At 31.8% G+C, this 24766-nt stretch overlaps 1 protein-coding gene across 2 annotated transcripts in view; it reads left to right on the forward strand.

The window, feature by feature from the left end:
- Apoltp (Apolipoprotein lipid transfer particle) overlaps positions 1-24766 on the forward strand; it is a 1459665-nt gene that overhangs the window by 791022 nt on the left and 643877 nt on the right. For both annotated transcript variants that reach the window (XM_072546518.1, XM_072546519.1), the window contains exon 36: positions 2880-3083. In XM_072546518.1, the coding sequence (XP_072402619.1) occupies positions 2880-3083 (204 nt within the window). The remainder of the gene's footprint in view (positions 1-2879; positions 3084-24766) is intronic.

Consider the following 24766-nt stretch of genomic DNA (forward strand, 5'->3'; position numbering starts at 1 on the left):
TTAGAAAAACCGTATACCTGACTTACAATATTATATTAGGGGACTCGAAACAACTTTTAAACATTCCAGTTTATTGCGTTTTAAAATTCATTTGCAAACAGAAAAACGAAAATATTCCACCAAATATAAAACGCTACAAAATAAATATATCAGCAGGATACTTAATAATAGGATTTGACAAAATAACAAAATAATAGGATTTTACATCAAACATTTTACGTTTTATGTTAAATTAAAGTCATAATTAAAACATTTTGTTTACAAACATAATTAAGAAATAGTTAAACTAAATAACATAACTTTTTGTCAAAGTAGGTGTTCGATATGTCCACCATTTTCTTTAATTCATTTGTCAATATAGGCCATAAAAGATCGTCTCATATTAAATGGCATCATTGGTTCTAAAGAAACTGCTGCAGTATTTATTTCTTCCCATAGTTGGTTGCGAATGTTTATGGGATTCTTATAGACACGTTGTTTTAATGCGCCCCATACACCAAAATCAGACGGATTAAATTCGGGGCTACGTGGTGGCTATAATGTATAATGGATAAATATATTATTTCGGATACATATCCAAATCTTATGGTATATTATGAAACTACATCTTATTTGCCACAGAAGTTAAATAATGTATTAAACTGTGATGTATCTCGTTTATTGGTTACTTCTATATACACGGAATAACCTATCGATGACATTATATGATTACGTTACAGCTTACGAGTAACTATAATTACATCTCGAACAAATGAAATATTATGATTTACTAACGAACTAATATTATGCTGAACTAAATTGCCTGTGTGTTTACTATATTTATAACAATATCGGTTATTAGGACAACGATGATGTTTTTGTAAAAATGCTGAGTCTTTCAGGTTAGATTTGTAGCAAAAGTATTATGAAACAGGACACATATGTGTTATTCAATACCTGTGCTCTAGTTTCTATTTGTCTTAAAAGAAATGGGTAAACAATTTACGTAATAAACAATAAGTATTCTTTTCGGATTTTTTATGAATTAAATAATTATATCAATATCTCGCTACATTGCCAAGGAATATTACTAGCACGACCAAAGCAACGTTCAGAAAAGTTGTATTTAAGTATGTTCTAACTGCCTTCTCTCTAGAATGTGGTGGTGTACCATCTTGCATAAATCACATATTTTGGGTTTTTAGCATTTTACACAAGAAAAAAAGTAATACAACGCCATTATAGAAACTTAAGAAGCGATAGCAAAGGGAATTTGTAAACATGATGACGGCCAACGTCTGAATACGGACACGGCACCTAAAGAAGATGAAATATCTTTTCTCCGATAAGACATTTAGTACCCATAACAAAGCATTTGTTGTTTTAATAAGAATAAACTATGAATTATGCTTATCTACAGGTATTCAGTGCTTTACCGCACAAATATTAAACTAAGAATTATTGTGCAGCTGACTTATAAAATGCATTTATCTCGAAAACGGTTGAACTTTCTGATTACTAATAAGTATACCTTTTCTTTGAAAAAATAATGTATCTTTATTATTTTTTAACACAAATAGAGCTAACTTAAAGAACAAAAAAGTAAAGCGCAAATTTATGCTACACATGTGGCATATGTGGGGCCCTCTATTAGTTACATTAAGGTAAGTATAAAATTATAATTTATCCTACTCAAATGGATCCAACTGAAAATTTTTGTCCAAAAATATTTACAAACGTAAAAGTAATAGCGAAAAATAAAATTATAAATTTCCACTTTAACACCCTGTATCTTTCTTAATATTAATATTCTATTAGAGCAAGTTGGCTTGAATCGTAATATTTTAAAGTGCAGAATCTACGGTTTCTGTTTGTACAAATACTTAAGGACCACCCTGTATAGAGTCGAACAGCCAAATGGAATAAATTTAATAATACATCAATGGGGGCATCTTCAAAAACACATTCTCATACTTCGATTGTTATTTTTACACGCGTATTTTTTGCAATATAAACTTTCCATACAACGTGTATCATGTAATAGTGGCCAATATGAACTTTCTTATTTCAATTACACCCTATCAATTTTTCAATTTTTGGATTCCTCAGAAGCATACATGTACAACATCCTATACATAACTTTAGCTGTTTCGGAAATATTTGAATTTTTCATTTTTCATTTCAAGTTTTAGGTCATGTAAGTAACTTTTGGCAATTTTCTAAATAATTAATTTGCTTTATTTCTTTACGGTATTTTAAATAACGTCATTAGATTTCTCATTTTTTCTCCGTAACATCCTTAAAATTCAAAAATCCAATTTGTTGGTATTTTCCCTCATTTTTTATTACATAAACTCAACTGCATGTCAATAAATATCAATTTTTGTTATTTTTCATTATCTCTAATAGCGAGATTATATTTGCTATATTCAGACCAAAACATGCTCAAAATACGAAAACCTTTTGTTTTTAATGTTTTTTTCATGTTTTAGCACATGACCTCGACTTCATGTGAATGAAGAACGATTTTTTTCTGTTTTTTCTTAGGGTTAAATTGGCCATTTAGACACTGAAACATACTCTGAATTCGAAAAAACTACAATTTTCGGCGATTTCTACATATTTTAAGCACATAACCTTATTTAAATATGGCAAATAACTATTTTTGTCCCCCACCCACTTTTTATTCGAGCCGTGATTATCATTTAAATATTATCATTTATGGATTAGATTAGGAATAATGAAATATTCTAAAATTACAAAATTGTAAAAAATATTCAAATCACAAAGTTAGTTTGAAATGTTTATATGACGACGAAATTATTAATGAACGTTTTTAACTAACTAATACGGACCTGTATATCCCACTAACCTTCTATATCTTTCTGTCCTATCACTAGGAAAGAGCAAAAGCCAGCGTAGGTGCGGCAACGGTCAAATATAATGGAGACAAAGTCCTGGAGGGAAAATATAACCGCTTGTCGGAATCCCAGGCGGGTAAGGATAAGGACACGGTCCATGTGGAACTCCAAAATGATCTGGTGCCTGTTGGTGCGGATTATATCTACAAACACAATTACGGAATGCCAAATGAATCAACTAGGGTAAGTTTTGTGCTTTTAAATAAAAAAATATTTTGCCTGGCAGTTTTATATAAAGCGTAGCTAAAATTCTTAATTCGTATAGGGTAACTTGGTCTGGAGGTTATTTAATACAAAGCTGACCTGTTTAATAATTATAATTGGGGGTTGTAGATCTAATCTTTTTTCATTACAGCTGCTCAATAATGTTAGGTATTAACGTAGTTCTACAGGATACTTTAGGGAACATTTCCAGAAAAAAATGTTCCTAAATTAAAGTTTTAGAAGGATTATAATAAAAGACGATAGGAAATAAATACATTTGAACGTTATTATTCAAAAGAAGTTATATAATATTGTACTTAAATAATAAAATATAGTTTATCAATTAAAACAAATAGTGAAATAATATACAAAGTGGTCCACTGAAAACAGTCTACACTGATATTCGGTAAAACTGTTGAAAGGGGATGCATTATAGTAACTGCAGACATCTGTCATTTTTTATCAATACCCTCGCTACAAGTTTCACAATATTCAATTTTAGATAGGTAAGATTCCAAGTAAGACACACACTGACAAATATTGAATTGTAATATTGTCAATAATTCACTGGTAGACTTGTGGTTTTACGAATATATTGAAAACTAGTTATAAAAAAATATAAACTATGTGTGTGCATCACACTGAATGTCTAAAGATGAACCACTTGTTCCTTTACTGGTTCAGTGGAGGAACTTATGAAGGGTAACACACAAAGACGGCGCTGCACAATCGCTCGAACATTCTACCAATATTCAAACGCTCCATTCATCTAATGGAAGTGGACAAATTCTATTAAGTCCTCGTTTGACTATTCCAGTAAAAGCCTTAATTAAAGTTACTCGAATTATATTGTCCCTTCCAGAATTACACTGATTATTCTGCCTAGCTACCAACGGGTTGGGTTAATGTTGTTATAAAGACGTTTTTTATAAGGGTCAAAGCTCTATCTGTGAGTCATTTTTAATTTTTCTTCTAGCGTCACTTGATTGTTAGCTGGAAGGTGTGTTCGGTTTTCTACCTTGTCTAAAAACTTTGGCATATCTTCTGGATGAGCTGGTATCGGTTTAGTCTGTTCACGTTTATATCAATTAGATCTCATTTTTGATTTTTCTTCCAGCGTCCCTTAACTGTTATCTGGAAAGTGGATTTTTCATCTTGTCCAAAAACTTTGACATCTCGGTTAGATCTCATTCTGGAATTACGATCATTGGTTTACCAATAAGAAAGTAATCAGGTGTTAAAGGATAGATCATAAAGATCCGGATTATTGGAAGAAAGAGGGCTTCAGTTTAAAATTGCCTCTATTAACGTTTGGAATTCTTTATAAATAAGAGCAGTTTTTAAAAAAACCCTTTTTAGATGAAATTTTTAGGATATTACTCCGGCTTCCCATAGTTCGCCAAAATGAGATGAAGGGAGATATAAATGTCCACTCAATTGCTAGAGAATTTGTTAAAGCGCATAGTTTGTCAGATAGTGCATGTGGATTTAAAGGAGGCGTCGATTATTGTTGAGCACCGACAAAATTGCTTTCATTGTCTAAAAACATATTTATTGGACTTCCTATTCGGGACCCAAGCCTTCGTAAAGCCTAATACGTAATTGTAATGTTTAGTGGTTTTGTCGTTTATAAGAAATGGGCCTGCAGAATCCACATCCGTTATTGCGAACGAGCTAGAAGGCACTACTCTAGAATAGGATAGGCTAAATGGTTTTTGCATTGAATCTAAAGGAGCTTATACACTTTCTAATAGTAGCACAAGCTAAGTTGCGACCAGATGTAGGCCAGTAAATGTCTCTTATATAATAATGTTGGATAATCATATGTTTATTGGATTGCTTCCATCAGGAGTTCCATATAGTGGAACTCTAGGGGTCATACCAACTTCAATATTAGAACTGCCGTGATTATGTATAGCAGTACTTTAGCTCTATATCTGGTTTAATATCTTTGTTCTTTACGATGAAATTACTGTTTACAACTTCATTCTCCTTTATCTCGTCCTTCGACGCCTTTCCTCCTATTTTATACCTGCTCCATTTCCGTCTGGTCTAGGATCGCCATATAATAATGTTGGATAATCATATAATGTTTATTAGATTGCTTTCATCAGGAGTTCCATATAGTGGAACTCTAGGGGTAGTTTACCCCCTGCATGGGGTTGATTAACTCGAACATACTGGATACTCATAATTACTTTATTCGTTCTCTAAGTACAATAATAGAGAGAGTACCCAGTTGACGGATAACAACACTAACTTCGACTGTTAACTCTTAATTCTTAATAATCTACTACCGTTATTTTCCGAGCTATTTAACTCACGTGCGTATGTTTATACATTCGGGTTTTATTAATATAATTTGTATATAATGGTAAATAAGCTTTTGATTACATTGCAAATTTCACTAGGTCAGCGCCTCGGTACGCATGTTCTAGTTACACCGATATTTTCAATGTCATATACAAACAATCGCATTGAGCAATAAGCAATGATTAATATTATTAAAAGGATTTTAAATTTTTAAACTGAATTAGGTTACTTGCTTGCGTCTGGATGCTTAATTAAATCCCTTTACATCCCTATCTCTCTCTCTCTCTCTCTCTCTCTATATATATATATATATATATATATATATATATATATATATATATATATATTATATATATATATATATATATATATATATATATATATATATATATATATATCGTTGTTGATGCGTCTGTTGTCACAATGAATTGTTTACTGAAATCCGCATATTTTAAGATTGGTGGTTTCATCAGAGATAATTTGAGCTTATTAAATGATTCTTCATATTCCTTTCACCAAAAAAAATTGTACTCATTTCCTCGATAATCTGTTTAGTGGTATGCATATTTCAGCAAAATTTTGAATAAAACGTCTATAGTAGTTAAAAAATGCTACGAATCTTTTTGTCTCTTCTGCTGTCTTAGGTGTCGGATATTGTTCAATCGTTGCATATTTTGCTTTATCTGGTTATACTCCTTCCTGAGAAAGATCATGTCCTAAATATGTGACTTCTCTTCTAAAAAATTGACATCTTCCTGGGTTAAGTTTTAGGTTGAACTTTCGACATGTCTCACAGGTCTTTTTTAGGTTATCTAAATGAAGCTTTTCTGATATTCCTACTATTACTATACCGTCCATGTAAAGAAATGCTTTGTCCGGGATTAAACGTGAAAAAGATATTGACCATTCTTGTAAAGCTATTCGTGCTTACGTTTAATCCAAAAGGTAATCTGGTAAATTGAAATGCTCCGTTCTTCATACTAAACGATGTGTATTTCCTCGATGATTTTTCTAATGGTATTTGGCAAAAACCTGACATTAAGTCTATAACTGAAAACCATTTTGCTGTCCCTAGTTGATCTAGTATTGAGTCTATTCTTGGTAATGAGAATTTGTCTGTGACTATTTTCTTGTTCAGTTGTCTAAAATCTATGCATAATCTCCATGCTCTATTTCCATCTATAGCCTTTTTCGGTACGAGCACTACTGGGCAATTGTATTCTGATGTAGATGGTTCTACAATTCCTTGGTCTCTCAATTTCTGTACTTGTTGGTTTAACTCTTCTGCTTGTGCATACGGTGTCCTATAATTCTTGATGTATACTGGGGTTTGGTATTTCACTCAGTCGTATTTAATGTACATTTTCGATTAGCGTAGTCTAAATTGCATTGAAAATTTGAAATGAAGTCTGTCCCAATGATTCCGTCCAATGGAATGGAAAAATTAGATTCTACTAATTAAAATATATGTTCAAACCGACGTTCTTTTACCTCTAGTGTTAATTGTTTGCAATTCTCCTTTAGTTACTTATTTTATTTTCGCCTTTGTGTTTAGTTTTATATGTTCCTACATAAAATCTTGTAAACATTTGAGTATAGAAATATCGGCTCCTGTGTCTATGATAAATGTATTTTTCTATCCTAGGATTCCTGTTTTCATTTACACGAAATTTTTTACCTTAAAGTCGAAGTTATAAATGTAATATTCCACTTCTTACTGTGTATTTCTGTTATCTTGATCATTCAAAACCCCAACTGCAGGTTTTTCGGTTTCCCTAGGCTATCTTCTAATTTCAGTAGCCTTACATTCCTATTATATCCTCCTCTCTGGTTTGCTCTACATGCATGGTTGCTGTATTGTCTATACCCTCGGTGTGTATAGTTTCGTTGGTTTTCCTTCGCTTCGTTCTGTTGTGGTGCTGACCTCTCTTAGCTTCGTAATTTGTCCTATAATTTTACACTCTTCCTTGTGTGGTTGTGAAGATACATGCTTTCAATATTAATTTAGATATTTCCGTGTTAACCTTGCGTTTCATTGTTGCAACTACAGTTCCATTCCACATTTTTTTGCTAGTTCCAATGGCGTGCCTTCCGCTATGTATGCAACTTTTAGCTATTCTGCTCTTGTTTTTATTAATGTTATCGCTGTTTCCTCGTATCGTATCACTATTTTCTCAAGGAGTTCTAATGCATCTAAAAATGACTGCAGCATACCTACGCCTCCATCACACTCGCTGGGCAATACATTGCTTGTGATATTTAAAAATTCGTTGATTGTAAAAGCCATACTTATTTTTTGCTCTGTGTCGCTTGTATCGTCTTCTAAATCCTTGTCACTTTGTTCCTTTTCTATTTCCTTGTTGATTAGCTGATGTATCGAGCTGGGAACTACTACTCTTGTATTAACTGCTTGAAACGAGCGCAAAACTTTATCCCTGATTCTGCCAAAATATTTGTTACACGTCTCCCTTTGTTTGTCGTTAATGTTTCCCAATTTTTCCTTATTAAATATATGAATTTATTGTATAATTCGACTAATTGTGTAGTCACCTCTTCTTTAGCTTTAGGTACGTCTTTCTTCACGAACCTTTTGCTAAGCTTCAATACTTCTTGTGTAATTTCATCTATTATTTTGATGAAATCTTCCCAACAAACCTTGTTGCTACTCATTTATTCATGAGAATTTCCATTTGTGTTATTCTTGTACTTCGTAATGAACACATAAATTCGATAGTCCTACGCAGTATGATATAATTGTCGAATATATATATATATATATATATATATATATATATATATATATATATATATATATATGTAAAAGAATAAATCTTCTAGCAAAACCTGCTATCGCTTTGTTGATTTAAATAGCCAAATATATGGCCTAGGAGGACAAATTCGTTAAACTTCCCGTGCTCTAATCGGTATCAATAAAGTGTTATGACTCATTTCCGCCTATCCCAGCCTCGTCAGACACTTGGGCTGATACAAATTCACACTTGGAAAGTCCAACGAATGTTTCCCATAATTTCACCACAGCAGTGGTTAGCATGCAGAGGCGCCACCTGCTTTGGCGGCCATGAACGAAAACGATATAATAATATCGTTTTCTGTCGTCTGGGCTATGCGAAATGTGTAACTCCGAGTTTGAATTTGTATCAGTCAAAGTGTCTGATGAGGCTGGGATAGGCCGAAATGAGTCATACCACTTTATTGATACCGATTCGAGCACGGGAAGTTTAACGAATTTGTCCTCCTAGGCCATATATCGCAACTTGAAAACCATATGGCAATATCTGCAATTTTTTCGTAAAATGACTTTTTAATGCAGTCTAATAGAAAAAAAAATCTATTTTTTAATGCTATTTAGCAGCATCTGCAACGAATTTTAAATTCGGCACCAGAAAGATACGTCCTTATGGCTTTTGTAAAAATCTATTCATCTTTTTATACCATCAGGCATTATCTGCAGTTGTTGCTCTATGGTTCTAAAATAGAAACAAAAACTCAGATCCATCTGGCAATATCAGCAGTTAATGCCAAATGGTTTTTCAAGCCTGGCAAAAATGTAACATTGCCTGTAACTACTTTTATCTGTTGTGTTGTGAGTGTTGTGAGTAAACAATCGTTTTTAATTTAGTTAAACGTAACATCCCGTAGTAGCAGCTTGCCTAGTACTTCACGAGTACTTTTAGCACATGAATTTGACATCCCCTATGAGAAGGTAACTACTTGAAACAATTTTTTCCATTTATGCTATTGAGGAGCACGGGCGTCTCTCGCTCAATTACGTGAGTAGATGGAGTTTACACGCCTTCTTTTTGTACTGCATTTTATGCGCTCCCTCTAATATAACGTTCTTTAAATCAAAATTGTTATTACCTTAGGTTAATTGTTTTCTTGCAGTTTGAGTCAGTGGAAACGAAAAACATTACAGTTGATTTAATCACTACTATACTTGAGGAAATGAGGGCACCAACACGGTTATTAAATCATACAACATTAGTGATCAAAATGAAATATCTGTTTATAACGATCCAAGTGATATTCAACCGTCATCAAAATCAAGTGATAATGAGGAAATATGTTCATCCAAGTCATTATTTGGAGAACTCAGTAACGACGATCGTACCTGGCACCCTCAAACCAAATCGAATTCACCTTCGGATCAAAACACAGATGAGGAAATTTGTCCAAGTCTGAAGAGTGTTACTGATTCTAATACTCTTAAAAATAAAGGTGCTGTGGAGATAAGCTCTCAAAAGAAAAGTAGAAAGAGGAAATGTCAACCGGAGGAATGGGGCAAAAATAAAAGAAAGAAATTACGCAATTCAGGAATGGATTATGTTAATGGCAAAACTATGGAATGGTAAAACTAATATAGAAGAGTAAATCCAGACAGTAATCGTGAAGCAAACTATGCCTATTTCTTCGAAGTGGAAGGCAAGAAACAGAGTGTGTAAGCACAATTTTATTGCAACACTGAGAATAAGCGAAAAGACTGTAACAAATATACAACGTCGTACTGTAGATGGGTTTATCCCAAAAGATAAGCAAACAAGACAAGAGGAACTCACAAGAATGGAAAAAGAATCGACGAAGTCGTGAAACAAAACATAATGAGTTACATCGAATCCATTCCTAGAGTGGAATCTCACTACTTAAGAAAACAAACTACCAGAGAATTCGTCAGTGGTGACAAAACTCTGGCTGATATTCATCGCGATTATATAAAATTTTGCGAAGAAAAAGGTTCGTTGTTCGGAAATTACGCTACGTTTAGGACCATATTTAACACGGAATTTAATATAAGTTTCTTTAAGCCCAAAAAGGACCTCTGCTTGATATGTGAAAGTTACAAAAATTTATTAGATAAAACTACATTAGAAGCAGCCTATAATACTCACCATGAAGAAGTGGAACTTAGTAGAAAAGAAAAAGAAAATGACTCAAAATCTGCAAAATCCAATACTTGCATCACTGCTTGTTTTGACTTACAAGCCGTATTACCGACACCTTCAGGCGATGTCTCTTTATTTAATTGTAAAAGGAGATTATGTATCAACATTTAATTTTACAATTTTTGACCTGACCATAAATGCAGGACACTGCTACCTTTGGTTCGAGGGAACTGCTAATCGTGGTGCAAACGAAATAGCCTCATGCCTGATACAATTTCTGAGCCAGAGAACAGGAAATAATATTATATTCAGATAACTGCAGTGGGCAAAATAAGAATAAGTATATTGTCTGTCTTTATCGCTATGCAGTACAGAAATTAAACATACCTAAAATTACCCACAAATTTTTGATAACAGGTCACTCCCAAAATGAGGGAGATAACATGCATTCTTTGATTCAGAAACAAAAAAAAGGGCATTAAAAGGAGGACCAATTTATGTGCCTGCGCAATGGGTCACAGTAGTTCAAACAGCGAAAAAAACAAGTGAACCTCACAAAATTAATGAAATGTCTACATCGGATATATTGGACTTTAAAAATTATGTAAAGAAATGGGGAACAATTATAATATTGACGAAGAAGGCAATCGGTTCGTCTGGAATGAGATTCAGATAATCAAGGTGGAGAAGACACTTGAAAATAAGTTTCAGGTTAAGACAAGCTACAATGATACAGAGTTCAGAACCATTAATATAAGGCGAAGACAACGAGGGTTAGTGGCTAGTATGAAACTACGTAAAGCATATTCACATTCACCAGGAATATCCAATCTAAAAAAACAAGATCTGCTCTCATTGTGTAAGGCTAATGTTATTCAAGAGCACTACCATAGGTTTTATGAAGATTTGCATGTGAACAATGGAACAGTAGAAACCGAACAAACAGAATACAATATGCATGATTTTGATTAAGTATTAAAACCAAAAAATTGTAATAAAAAAGTACAATCTTAAATAAAAAAACTTTTATTTGATATGAATTTTTACAGCATCATTTTCCAAAATTGATATATATTTTAAAACCATATGGCCGTATGTGCTAAAATACCTATTTGCTGAAATAAATTTCACATACTCCTTACTGCATATAAAAATATGCAAAATTAAAGACAATTATGCTAAATACCAGGTTTGTAGCTTAATTTTTGGAATAACAGTAAATAATATTAAGTTTAAAAAAAATTGAAAAGCTCATAACTCAACATTATGATTTTTGCGATATTTGGCCATTTAAATCATATATATATATATATTTATATATATATATATATATATATATATATATATATATATATATATATATATATATATAGATATACATATATATACATATATATGTATATACATATATATATATATATATATATATATATATATATATATATATATATATATATATATATATATATATATATATCTTTAAGGTATATGACCGTTTAATTTATTTAATTAATTTATTAATTAAATAAATTTAATTAATTTATTTAATTTAATTTAATTAGTGCACATTTTTATATATATATATATATATATATATATATATATATATATATATATATGTATATATATATATATATATATATACATATAATAATAACGACAAAAATTAAAAAAATATATATAATTATGATAAAACCTATTGTACTTGTTAAAAATTTTCAATAATAGACTAAAAGTTATAAACTAGTCAAAGATAATAATAAAATAGATTAATAATAATAATGAAATAAATAGATTAAAACCATGTCAATCACATGAATAACTTGAGGTAAATGTATATAAAAATAGAGATCATATAGTATTATTTAAAAATTAGTGAGCTAATCGTATTAACAAAAAATATGTATTATATTATTCATTCATAAAAATGTGTAATAAATCGTGTAAAGAAGTATCATAAAAACAGATAATACAGATTTACCACTTTAAACGTCTAGATTTTCCGTTGATCTTGGAAATATGTTTCAATGGATGTCCCTTTTCAAATTCTTCCTGTGCGCCTTCCATACTGACCATACCAACTTCAATATTAGAACTGCCGTGATTATGTATCGCAGTAATTTCAGCTCCATACCTGGTTTGACATCTTTGTTCTTTACGATGAAATTACTGTTTACAACTCCATTCTCCTGTTCCTCGTCTTTCGACGTCTTTCCTCCTATTTTTTATCTGCTCCATTTCCCTCTAGTCTAGGATCGCCATATAATAATATTGAATAATTATATAATGTTTATTAGATTGCTTTCATATGGTGGAACTCTAGGGGTATTTTACCCTCTACATTGGGTTGATTAACTCGAACTCACTGGATACACATAATTACTTTATTGGTTCTCTAAGTAATAGATAATACAGAGAGTACCCAGTCAACGGATGACAACACTAGCTTCGACTGTTAACTCTTAATTCTCAATTCTTAATAAACTACTTACGTTATTTTCCGAGGTATTTAACTTACATGCGTTTGATTATACATTCGTGTTTTACTAATATAATTTGTATACAATATTAAATAAACTTTTCATTACATTGCAAATTTCACTAGGTCAGTGCCTCGGTAAGCGTGTTCTAGTTACACCGATATTTTTAATGTCATAAACAAACAATCGCATTGAGCAATAAGCAATGATTAATATTATTAAAAGGATTTTAAATTTTTAAACTGAATTGGGTTACTTGGATCTGATTTCTGGATGTTTCATTAAATCACGTTACACTTATAGAACTGTAGTAATTGAGCTTCACAGTGTATTAATATAAAATATTGTTTTCGAAACAATCATTTTGTGAAATGATTGATTTTCATTAATTAGAATGTGGGTATTTTTATTAAAATTGTAGTTAGAATACTTAAGCTTACCTATTTTTTGATGTGACAGACTTACTGTTAAATAAATATTTAGTTTAATGTTAGAATGATTTATTTTGACCTACTTTGAGTATCGAATTTAAGGAATACTAATTGGATAAAATTGATATCTGTCATTTATTTTTGACAGAAGAAATGCTATTGGTTATACTGAATACTAAAAATTAATATTTTGAATAGAAAGATTAAGTTTATACAAGGACTCGTATGGAGTGAAAGTTGTTGTGATTATCACAGAATAGCAGAGAAGCAGGAGATAATAAAATCTGTCCTACCGATATAGAGTTAAATCCGCTACTATTTAGTACAATAATTGTGCTTTCTTCACGCAAACCTTCTTTAGTAATAATTTTGCTGTGGCTATAAAATTATGCTTCAAATTTATCAATTTCTTTGTCGAGTTGATCTATAGTAAAATTCCTTATGCGATGCAGGAAGATGTAAACATTAATACGTGTAGGCCTGCAACAGGGCCGCATTTGGGATTATCTTTTTGTTTAGTCAGAATATATATTATCTTATAAAATACGAAATTTATATTTTAATTTTGCAAAAGTGCTCGACAAAGTACCTGATTGTTTTAGTTGATATTCGATAATAGGAACCATTTATACAGGGAAAAAACCCAAGAATTTATTTTTTTGCCAACAATTTTATGTACCGAGTGCCTGCAAAAATATGAATGACCCATGAATAATGAATTATTACTCACGGGATAAGTAGGTCATGGGTGTTATTATCTACTCAAAACTAATGAATAATAAGCATGTTATTAACGGGTCGTAGAAAAAAGTATTTAAGTTTTGATATTTAAAATATGTAGAATGTAATAAATTACCTGAAGGATTTTTTAATCCCGTTGTTAATCCATCCAAAAAAGCTTGTCTTGATGTTTTTACTGTAGTGTCTACCCATATTTTAGACTTTGTATGGCCAGCGTTCAACCATGTCTCATCCAGATAATATATTTTCCGCTTCTCCTCTCTATAAGCTCTTATCTTTTGAAGATATTCTCTTCGCCACATCACAATGTCGTCTCTATTTAATCAAAGAGCATTTCTTCCCCTACGTTTATATTGAAAATCAAGTTTTTTCAATATTCGGTAAAATGTGGTTTTCGAAAAAATTGGCAAATCAGGGTCATCGTTCACCTTCTTTAAAACCTTATCAACGGTGGGTATTTCGTTGCTCATAAAAAAATTATGAATCAGTCTTCTGATGGCATTTTTGTCAAAATCATCAATTTTGTCAAACTTCTTTTTCCGGGTCAGACATACTTTTGGTCCAGCGAAATGATGATTCGTTTTGTATTCCTTTATCACCGTAAACACACTTCTATCACAAACTCCAACTTTATTAGCCACTTTTTTCACAATATCTTCAACCACTAACCCGGGATTTTCTTGTCTTTCACATTTAAAAACATTTAAAATTATTTCTTTAACTTCAACGCTAAGAGGGCTTCTTTTACTTCGTTTTCGAGGAGGACTCCACGTATTTTCAACCAATTCATCAGCAGAATCAGTGGATGACATTTTTGCTTTCAATATCAGTTATTGAAATACGTGGTTATTGTTATAGTAATCACAATCACGTATAGACAGGGTCTTTATACAAATAAAAATATATACTTAAATAGTTTTAAATCGCACAACAAATAATTGCTAATTCAACACTAGCAGCATAAATATAATTTATTGTCCTTTAACCATCAAGATGACTAAAAATATACTCACAAATCGATTCAAATTACAAAATTTCAATACCGAAATATAATACCTACTTAAATCGTGTCCGAACCTGTATGAGTTCCGACGACGTCGGCAGTAACGAAATAAAGATGGACATTTCGGTTAGTTTTTAAATATTCTTGAAGAACTATTACTTGCATGTATGCATAAAATATTCATTTATTTTATAAATCAGAATATTTTTTTACTTACTATGTATTCAGTGATAAAAATAATTTATATACTATGCAATAAACACTAATAGTTGAGAAAATAAAAGAATTAAGTAAGTGTCGTAATTATACTGTTACTTATCGGAACGAGTAGACTCATTTGGAACATCTTTAACAATCATCTGATAAATTTATATTTGTTTATACGCCCTGCATCGCTTAATGAAAGTAGGTATAGTGTAATACCGTCAAATATTAGTTCAATATCGCTAATATTTTTAAATTCTGATAATAAATAAAGTATTTTCTCTCTATATCTCTTTTCCTTTAATTTTAAAAATATCTAATTAACTTAATGATCTTTTTTCAATATGTCTAAATATTTATTAAAACTTGTTAAAGATAGTTTAATATTTACTCATTTTGTTTTAAAACTTTTAAAGAAAATTATACTAATTACTGTTAGAAGGTATGTTATCTCTCGAACTGTGGTATAAAGGTCGTTGTCGATTCCAAAAGTAGCTCTGTATATTGATCCGACTAGATATCCGGCCGCTGTCCATGAAATATTGTTAGTTTTTCCAATTATTACATTTAATTACTGGTGATTGAACTGGAATATACCGCTCGTTAAAAACCATGAAAAATACCGAATAATAGTATTATTAGGCCGAGCTTTTTGGCTTTTAAAATTTAACAGCAAACCACCTCTACTATATTTTAAACACTGCTTCATAGGGCATAAAAAATCAAAATGATTACCCAAATTAGCTTTTCCCCCAATTCTACATATATGGAAAAATCTAAAAAAAAATCGTAATTTTTTTGTTTAGAGTGAAAAATGTTAATGTAATAGTAACTTAATCGCATCATTGTCAATGGGACTTTTGCAGAGAATTAAAAAACAACCAATATTTTCTATAAAACCTTATCGATGGATTTTTCGTAAAGAAAAATAAAAAAAACGCTAAAATGGATAATTTAAAAAAAAAATTTATAACCAGGGCTCTTTTAAAGCTAAAAAACAAATTCTCTAAAAAATGTTTATTTATACTATATTATTTAACCCTTCAAGTATCCCTGGTATTACCCTTGTACCACACATTTTCGCCAGAGTAAATGAGTAGTATAAAGTAGATTTCTACCTATTTACATCTATACTTGTATTTGAAAAGTAATGCATAGATGGCTCTGATATCGGAACGTTTACTCAACTTGTAAACATTGTAGCGGTACAACATTTGTACCAGTGGATTCTAGTGTGCAATTAGCACGAGGCTGAATCTCTTTTGTTATTTTTTCATCAAAATTTGACCATTGAGGAGTGCTTTAAAAGGTAAGTGTTTTTTATTACCAATATAAGGATACTATACAATAGTTTCAGAATAAAAATATATAACCAAAGGAAAGAAAATTTAAAATTATTTTGAATATGATATTTTAGAAAAATGTAAACTCAAACTTTCCTCTAAAATATAAATATTTATAACCATCACAAATATGCTAAATTGGTTGCATATGTTGTGTTGGTCATTTTTTTACATTCTCGTCATATATTATAAACCAATCTATTTGCGCTCAGCAAATATTTTCCACAATACCTCAACATGCATGTTTTTTTCAGATGTCCGAAAACTATTCTGATATACAGTATTGGAAAAAAAAACCTTACAACTGAACAGTTAGTCAAAATATTACATGAAATAACGGATGATCAAGCTAAACATTCCGAGATTGAAGGGGAACGATCTAGCAGAAGTTCGTCTACAATACTGCCGTCTACTCCCTCTAGAAGTGGTACAGCCAAAATAGACATAGACGAGTCCCTACGTAGAAAACGTAAAAAATCTACAATTTGCGAATTTCTAGAATACGAGGATGTAGATAATTCTGTAGCAGACAGAGATTACCAAACCGAAAAACCCTTTCAAAATAAAAATATGAATGCTTCATCATCAAGTGAAGATGAAGCAACTTTCGATGTTACCAATGATTTTAAGGGGTGGTCTAAAGAACCAAGAATACCTACTGAATTTAAAAATTGTAGTTAGGTATGCAGAATTCAAGGGTTCGAAAGTGATACCGTCTTTTGAAGACCCAGTAAGTTTTTTTAATGTTTTTTTTTAATGACACCTTACTACAATACATTACAATACAATAGAACAGTCAAATCTATATGCTGTCCAAGACGAAAAAAATTTAGATTTGTCCTTCGAAGAATTAAAAGCTTTCCTAGGAATTTTAATTCTAATGAGATTTAATAGTTTACCTTCTATCAAAAAATACTGGTCTGCAGATCCAAATTTTTATAATGAAAGAATTACTAACATTTTTCCTCTAAGGAGATTTCTTAAAATTTTAAGATATATCCATTTGAATGATAACCAACAAATGTCAGCCAGAGGAACTCAGGAATTTGACAAGTTGTACAAAGTGAGATTTTTTTTTCAAAAATAAAAAAGAAACCTTTATAAAATCTTTTTCTCCAAGCAGAAATATTTCAATTGATGAGAGTATGGTTGCCTTTAAAGGAAGAACTACTTTGAAACAGTACATGCCAATGAAACCCATAAAGAGGGGTATATAAATTTGGGCAATGGCATGTGCTGAAACAGGTTACCTCATTAATTTTGAGGTATATTAAGGTAGAGAACCTGAACGGGCTAACGAACATACTCTAGGGGTAAGAGTTATACTGAATTTAATTAAAGTGTTGGAAAAAAGGGGTCACTGCTTGTACTTTGACAATTTTTTTACCACACTTCCTCTTATGAATAAGTTATCAGAACTAGGTCATTTTGGTTGTGGAACAGAAGACAAACACGAAAATATTTTCCAAAAGCACATTTAGTAGGTGACAGAAAAATGAAAATGGGTGAAATTGATGGAGTTGTCTGTAATGATATTACTATAAGTAAGTGGAAGGATCGTGGCTCAAAATCTGTGACCGTATGCAGCAATGCGCATAATCATGCAGAAACTGGTTTTGTTTTAAGAACATCATAAACTGGACAACGAGAAAACATCTGCTGTCCTCAAGCCATTATATGCAGAATTCAAGGGTTCGAAAGTGATACCGTCTTTTGAAGACCCAGTAAGTTTTTTTAATGTTTTTTTTTTTGAATGACACCTTACTACAATACATTACAATGCAATAGAACAGTCAAATCTATATGCTGTCCAAGACGACAAAAATTTAGATTTGTCCTTCGAAGAATTGAAAGCTTTCCTAGGAATGTTAATTCTAATGGGATTTAATAGTTTACCTTCTATCAAAAAATACTGCTCTGCAGATTCAAATTTTCATAATGAAAGAATTACTAATATTTTTCCTCAATAGAGATTTCTTAAAATATTAAGATATATCCATTTGAATGATAACCAACAAATGCCAGCCAGAGGAACTCAGGAATTTGACAAGTTGTACAAAGTGAGACCTCTTATTCAAAAATTAAAAAAAAAACCTTTATGGAATCTTTTTCTCCAAGCAGAAATATTTCAATTGATGAAAGTATGGTTGCCTTTAAAGGAAGGACTACTTTGAAACAGTACATGCCAATGAAACCCATAAAGAGGGGTATAAAAATTTGGGCAATGGCATGTGCTGAAATAGGTTACCTCATTAATTTTGAGGTATATTAAGGTAGAGAACCTGAACGGGCTAACGAACATACTCTAGGGAAAAGAGTTATACTGAATTTAATTAAAGTGTTGGAAAAAAGGAGTCACTGCTTGTACTTTGACAATTTTTTTACCACACTTCCTCTTATGAATAAGTTATCAGAACTAGGTCATTTTGGTTGTGGAACAGAAGACAAACACGAAAATATTTTCCAAAAGCACATTTAGTAGGTGACAGAAAAATGAAAATGGGTGAAATTGATGGAGTTGTCTGCAATGATATTACTATAAGTAAGTGGAAGGATCGTGGCTCAAAATATGTGACCGTATGCAGCAATATGCATAATCATGCAGAAACTGCTTTTGTTTTGAGAACATCATAAACTGGAGAACGAGAAAACATCTGCTGTCCTCAAGCCATTGTAGACTACAATATGTATATGGGCTGTGTTGATCGGTTTGCACAACGAATGCAGACATACTCAGTAGCTTGGAAAAGTCGATGGTGGATAAAGTTATTTTGTTACCTTTTTGATGCATCCATAGTAAATTCTTATATAATTTATAAAGAATCTCTTAGACAAAGTAACAGTAGAAAAAAAGCAATATCTCACCTTGAATATAGATCCAAATTGGCTACCAGTCTTATAAAAGATTTTTCTGCGAGAAAAAAATTGGGAGGTCATTGAACATGGAGTATTTTCAAAATGTTGGTCATTTGCCGCAGAAAACCCCGCGAAGACCCGAAGATGCCAGCAGTGCTCAACAACGGGATTACAGCAGCGTAGTGATATAGAGTGTGTAGACTGTAAAGTGGCTTTGTGCTTGGATTGTTTTAAACCATATCATTCAAGTGACCGAACTATTATTTTTATTATTATATTTTTATTTGTTTACTACAATATTGTGCAGTATTTTTGTATTATTTAAAGTTCTATACCTATTATTGATACACTTTTTATTATTTGGTACACCCTATGTACCAGAGAAACTAGCATGAAAATTATTCCTTGATTGAACTCTGGTACAATGGTTGACCAAATTTTTTTTCATAGAAAAAACCAAAATATATTCAGAATCTAGTATCTGATGTACTAACTATAGTATTCTAAACTATTATCTGAAAAAACTTTGAAAAAAGTTCATCATAATAAACTTGGGCTTTAAAGGGTCAAGGGTTTTTTTTTAACCCTTAATATCCTGAATTATTATATTTTTAAAGAATTATATATTTTATGGTAATTTATTGTTCGTATGAGTCCTCTAGTCGAGCTTCTGAGCTTATTTTCAAAAAAAAAAGTTAACAAAAAAAAGTTAGTAGTTGTGACATATATGTCACTCTAGGACATACAGTGAGCAAAATAAGAAAAAATGCGAAATCTTTATTAAATTCTAAATTTAAACAAAAATGATGTTTTATATATGTATAGAGAATTATCTTGTATGAAACTGCTCATTACAATCAAAGCACAACCCCAAATCACACTTTCTACACATGGTTCTAACAACAGAAGTGCAATTTTTAAATGCGCAACGCCGTGTTTTCTTGTTTGGAATATATATGACGGTGTCGGTGACGGTGTCGCTGGTTCGACTACCGAGACTGCTTGAAATTGAGGGTTTCGGTCGACCTGCACCTTTAGCTTCTGTACCATACTTCAAAAGATATGAGGTGGCTATATCTCTGCGAAAATCGATTTGTTTTATAGAATTGCCGGTCTTTTTATAAATATGCCAAGCGTTTTCCAATGATGCGTCTAGAAACCATGTAAATAATGGCCACCACCATTTTTTGGATCTAATACCAATCCTGTACCTTCCTATATTTAGATCCATCCAGTCCTTCCCACCCATCGATAAGTTATATTTTCCTATGAGACACGGACGAGGTACTTGAATAATTTTTTTCTTTTAGAAAACCTTTTTACATGTGTCATGGTTTGAATGCTATAAGAGGTAGACGCAGGAGTAACAATATTATTGTCGGACTAACGTACAAAAATTATACCGTTGTTACGTTCAATAACGCCATTACAATCACCTCGATCTGTCTGTTTTTGAAAATCAGTTTTAGAGGGTAAAGGTATACCCTTAGATAAACGATTTTCACGAATGGTACCAGTGCACCACATTTTCTCGCATATTGGACAGTAGGTTAACACTGGTAAACAAGTTGTCTACAAAGAGCTTATATGGTATGTTCCTCTTATTGGTGGGTAACTCACGCAACATGTTTACCAGTGGAGCAGTAGCTTTTCCATATAATTTTTTTCATCCACTTCGCTGGATTTTGGGTTATTTCCCTGATATATATCAAAATTAATTAGATAACCGTCTTTTGTGTTTAGCGACAACATTTTAAATCTAAATCTAATTGGCTTTCCCCTTATGAACTATTTACAAGAATGCTTTCTATAGTATATAGCCATAGATTCGTCATAGCATATTTCTTCTTCTGGCACGAAGTTCTTTATGAACTTATTTTGTAAATAATCCATAAGGGGACGGACTTTCCATGCTTTATCCTTTGGGTTTATGCTATTATTGTCTGCCCAATGTACAAATTGCATAAGTTGCTTGAATCTATTACGCCTCATTGCATTTTTAACAAAACAATGCTTCATGTCTGGTTTTGAATCCTAGTTATATCCACTAAGAATCAAAATGTCAATAAAGCATTTCAGTTCTTTAAGTGAGATAATATGTGGGTCCGCAACATTTTTGAGAAGAGCATATTTTTTAGTTTCTGACTCTAAGTATTGGAATAACGGGCCATCCCAGAATAACTCGAACAATTCAACAGGTGTTAAATTCTCATAATCAGAAAAATTTGGTTTTGAAAAAGTATTCAGACGATTTTCAAAATCACCTCCTTTTAACCAAGAACATGAAAAATTTGATGACTCATCTCTAGGTGCGCTGGCTTCAGTGGCGCCAATTCTATCATTCATATTTAAAAGTTTTACCCCGGCTTGGGCACGAAGTTGTCTCCCTGGCAAATGGTCAAAAATCTCCATCATCAATTTAATCTTCAGATACATGATATTATCTGGTCAATGATCATCGTTATCCAACTGGCAGTTAACAATGATTTATAAATCTTAGTAAATAATTCACTGGCAATGAAATCACGTCTTATGTTTATTTTTGCTGAAATACGGTAGTACATTATCCTAGCGTTGCATATATGTAATACCAAACTTTGGGGCTACACAGAACTAAATGGTAGTGAAATATTTAAATAAAATTTGAAATATGTAGGTTATGTACCTTTATATAAAGCTTAACCTACTTTTTGAGCTAAAAAAATTGCAAGATAAAAAAATAAATGTACTTTCTTTAGATTAATGTCCATTTTTTCTAAATATTTATGGACAGCTTATTTTAAATGTTTACAAGCACAAAATTTTCGCACATTATGTCTGCAAACTAGTAAACATGCATTAGAGGAAGTGTCAGATTGCATAATACTTACACCATCTATGCGATCCTATCACAAGTTTCCTTAGAGGGCGCTGTTTAAATTACACAATATGGCGTAACTTATATGTCACGCTAGGATATTAAGGGTTAATCTTAGTTTGAATATTTTGCATCGATATTTTGGATGTCTCAGGGTACCTATTAAGTAGGGTAATATGATTTTAATTTGAAGAACATGTTATTAAAACTCAAAATTTATTCTCCAACATTTAATTCTTAGATTTTCATTTAAGTATGGCGAAAAATGTAAAAAAAGGCTCTTAACATTGCTCTGAATACGCGATCTTTTTTTGAAGCGGACAAGTGGAGATTCAAGCAAGCATGAATATGAGGTACTTTTTATTTTCTACACTTCTCATTCCCACTATTCTGCTACAACAGCGGGATCGAGCGTTCAGAGCATTGTTCGGAGGTTGGCTATAACTACAGCAAATTGCTCTCTATCTTGAGCTATTCTTAGTATCGAAAGTGTGTCCAAGCCTGTCCAGTGTCTTATATTCTTCAACCAGGAACATTTTCTTCTTCCTGGACTTCTTCTTTCTTCCGCTTTCCCTTCCATTATAAGTCGTAGAAAGTTGTATTTTTCTCCTCTGTAAATATGTCCTAGATAACTCGTTTTTCTGTTTTTTACAATATTTAAGAGTCCTCTCTCAGTACCCATTCTTCTTAGCACCTCGTTGTTGGTCACGTGCTCTGTCCAAGAGATCTTCAGCATCCTTCGAAAAACCCACATCTCAAAGTTATCATAAAATCGGATAACTTCACTTTATATGCTGAGCCATCCAAAATATCGGTGCAAAATATTCAAACTTAAATTTTGAAAAAACTATTCTTCGAACAGCGTCCTTCTTACGCATGTGTAAATTATATACTATAAAAATCTTTGTATTTCGGATTTTTGTGCAAGTGGCCAATTACTAGTGATCGGCCAACAACTGTACCCGTTACCCTATATCTTTGGAAGCGCATACAGAATTGTACGTTGTCTCTAGTGGATTTCTGACCGCTGATAGGCATAGGTACATACATAAGATGCTGCAAAATAATTTTGTCCCATATGCACAATTTATTTAATTTTTTGTTTGTATTAATTTGTAAGTTTAAATAATTCTCTTTAAAGAAAAGGTTTCCGTGCACATTTTGTATCCAAAACATACCTTAAAACCCTGTGTCAGAATATGCCAATCGTTGATTAAAGTTACTCTAAAAAATAAAGTCTGTTTCGACAATTTTATCAAAAATTGAAGGGGTGTCCATTTTCCGTGCCGGTGAATATATATATATATATATATATATATATATATATATATATATATATATATATATATATATATATACCAATAAATCCAATATATATCCTTGAAGTGTATATTTTTATCTTCATCCATTTAAACTTTTAAAGTATTGTTACGTAAAAATATGAGTCATAGTTTTAACCTGTAAACATGTTTTTATTCACATGCTTCTGTTTTAGATTTTACGAAAGGTGTCTATTTACCTGAACGACCTTCCAGAAAAAGGTCGAACCGATGCGGGAAATCCAGTTTGCCTTTACCGTTTCGCCGTCTACTCAAGAATGTTTTGGACTTATCGAGATAACGGCGATTTATGTATAAAAATAAAACATTTTTATATGGAGGAACAGTTAAGTCTGAAGACTCGCGGTCGCGAATTTAATTGTACCGTTCGGATACATAAATTATGTAATTATTAATCAAAGAAATTGTTGATATAAATTATCGTGCTTTTCAATAAATTAAAATAAGGACCTTTTGATAAAGACATTATAAGTTAAATAGACATAAATAAATATCATTTTAATGGTGTCAGAAGTGGGATAAAAGTAAATTAGACTTATAGTAATCATAACAAGTATTTTTCCGAAGTGAATATAAAATAAATTGTGAAAATGGCTACGATTTATGAGCTGACAGTGACTAATTTAAGAAGACATCTTAAAGACAGAGAATTAGCTTCTACCGGAAAAAAGGCTGAGCTAGTCCAACGACTAAAGAACGCTTTGCTAGAAGAAGGACTAGATCCAGAGACTTATATATTTGAAGATGCTGTCCTCTCGTCGATTTCGAAAGTTTCTGGTGACATCGCATCATTAGAGAACAAAGTTTCTGGTGACATCGCATCATTAGAGAACAAAGTTTCTGACGATATTTCGAAAGTTTCTTCTGATGTAGCCAAAGTTTCTGGTGACATCGCGTCATTAGAAAACAAAGTTTCTAACGAGATTTCGTCCCTGGAAAGCAAAGTTTCTGCTAACATCTCTTCAGAAATCTCTAAAGTCACTTCTGAGATGTCTGCCCTCGACGATAAAATATCTTCGTTAAAAAACCAAGTTGCTGCCGATATGTCGGCCTTCGAAGAAAAGATGAAAGAGATGGAAAAGAAGCTGGAGGAAACAGGGACAGCAGAGAGAGGAAACAATCCAATTACAGCAGAGACAAAAGAAGACGAAACAAAATGTAAGTTGGAGATACGGCCGAAATTTGAAGGAAGT

Source organism: Diabrotica undecimpunctata, chromosome 10 (genome assembly GCF_040954645.1).
Source record: "Diabrotica undecimpunctata isolate CICGRU chromosome 10, icDiaUnde3, whole genome shotgun sequence".
In the NCBI taxonomy this organism is placed as follows: Eukaryota; Metazoa; Arthropoda; class Insecta; order Coleoptera; family Chrysomelidae; genus Diabrotica; species Diabrotica undecimpunctata.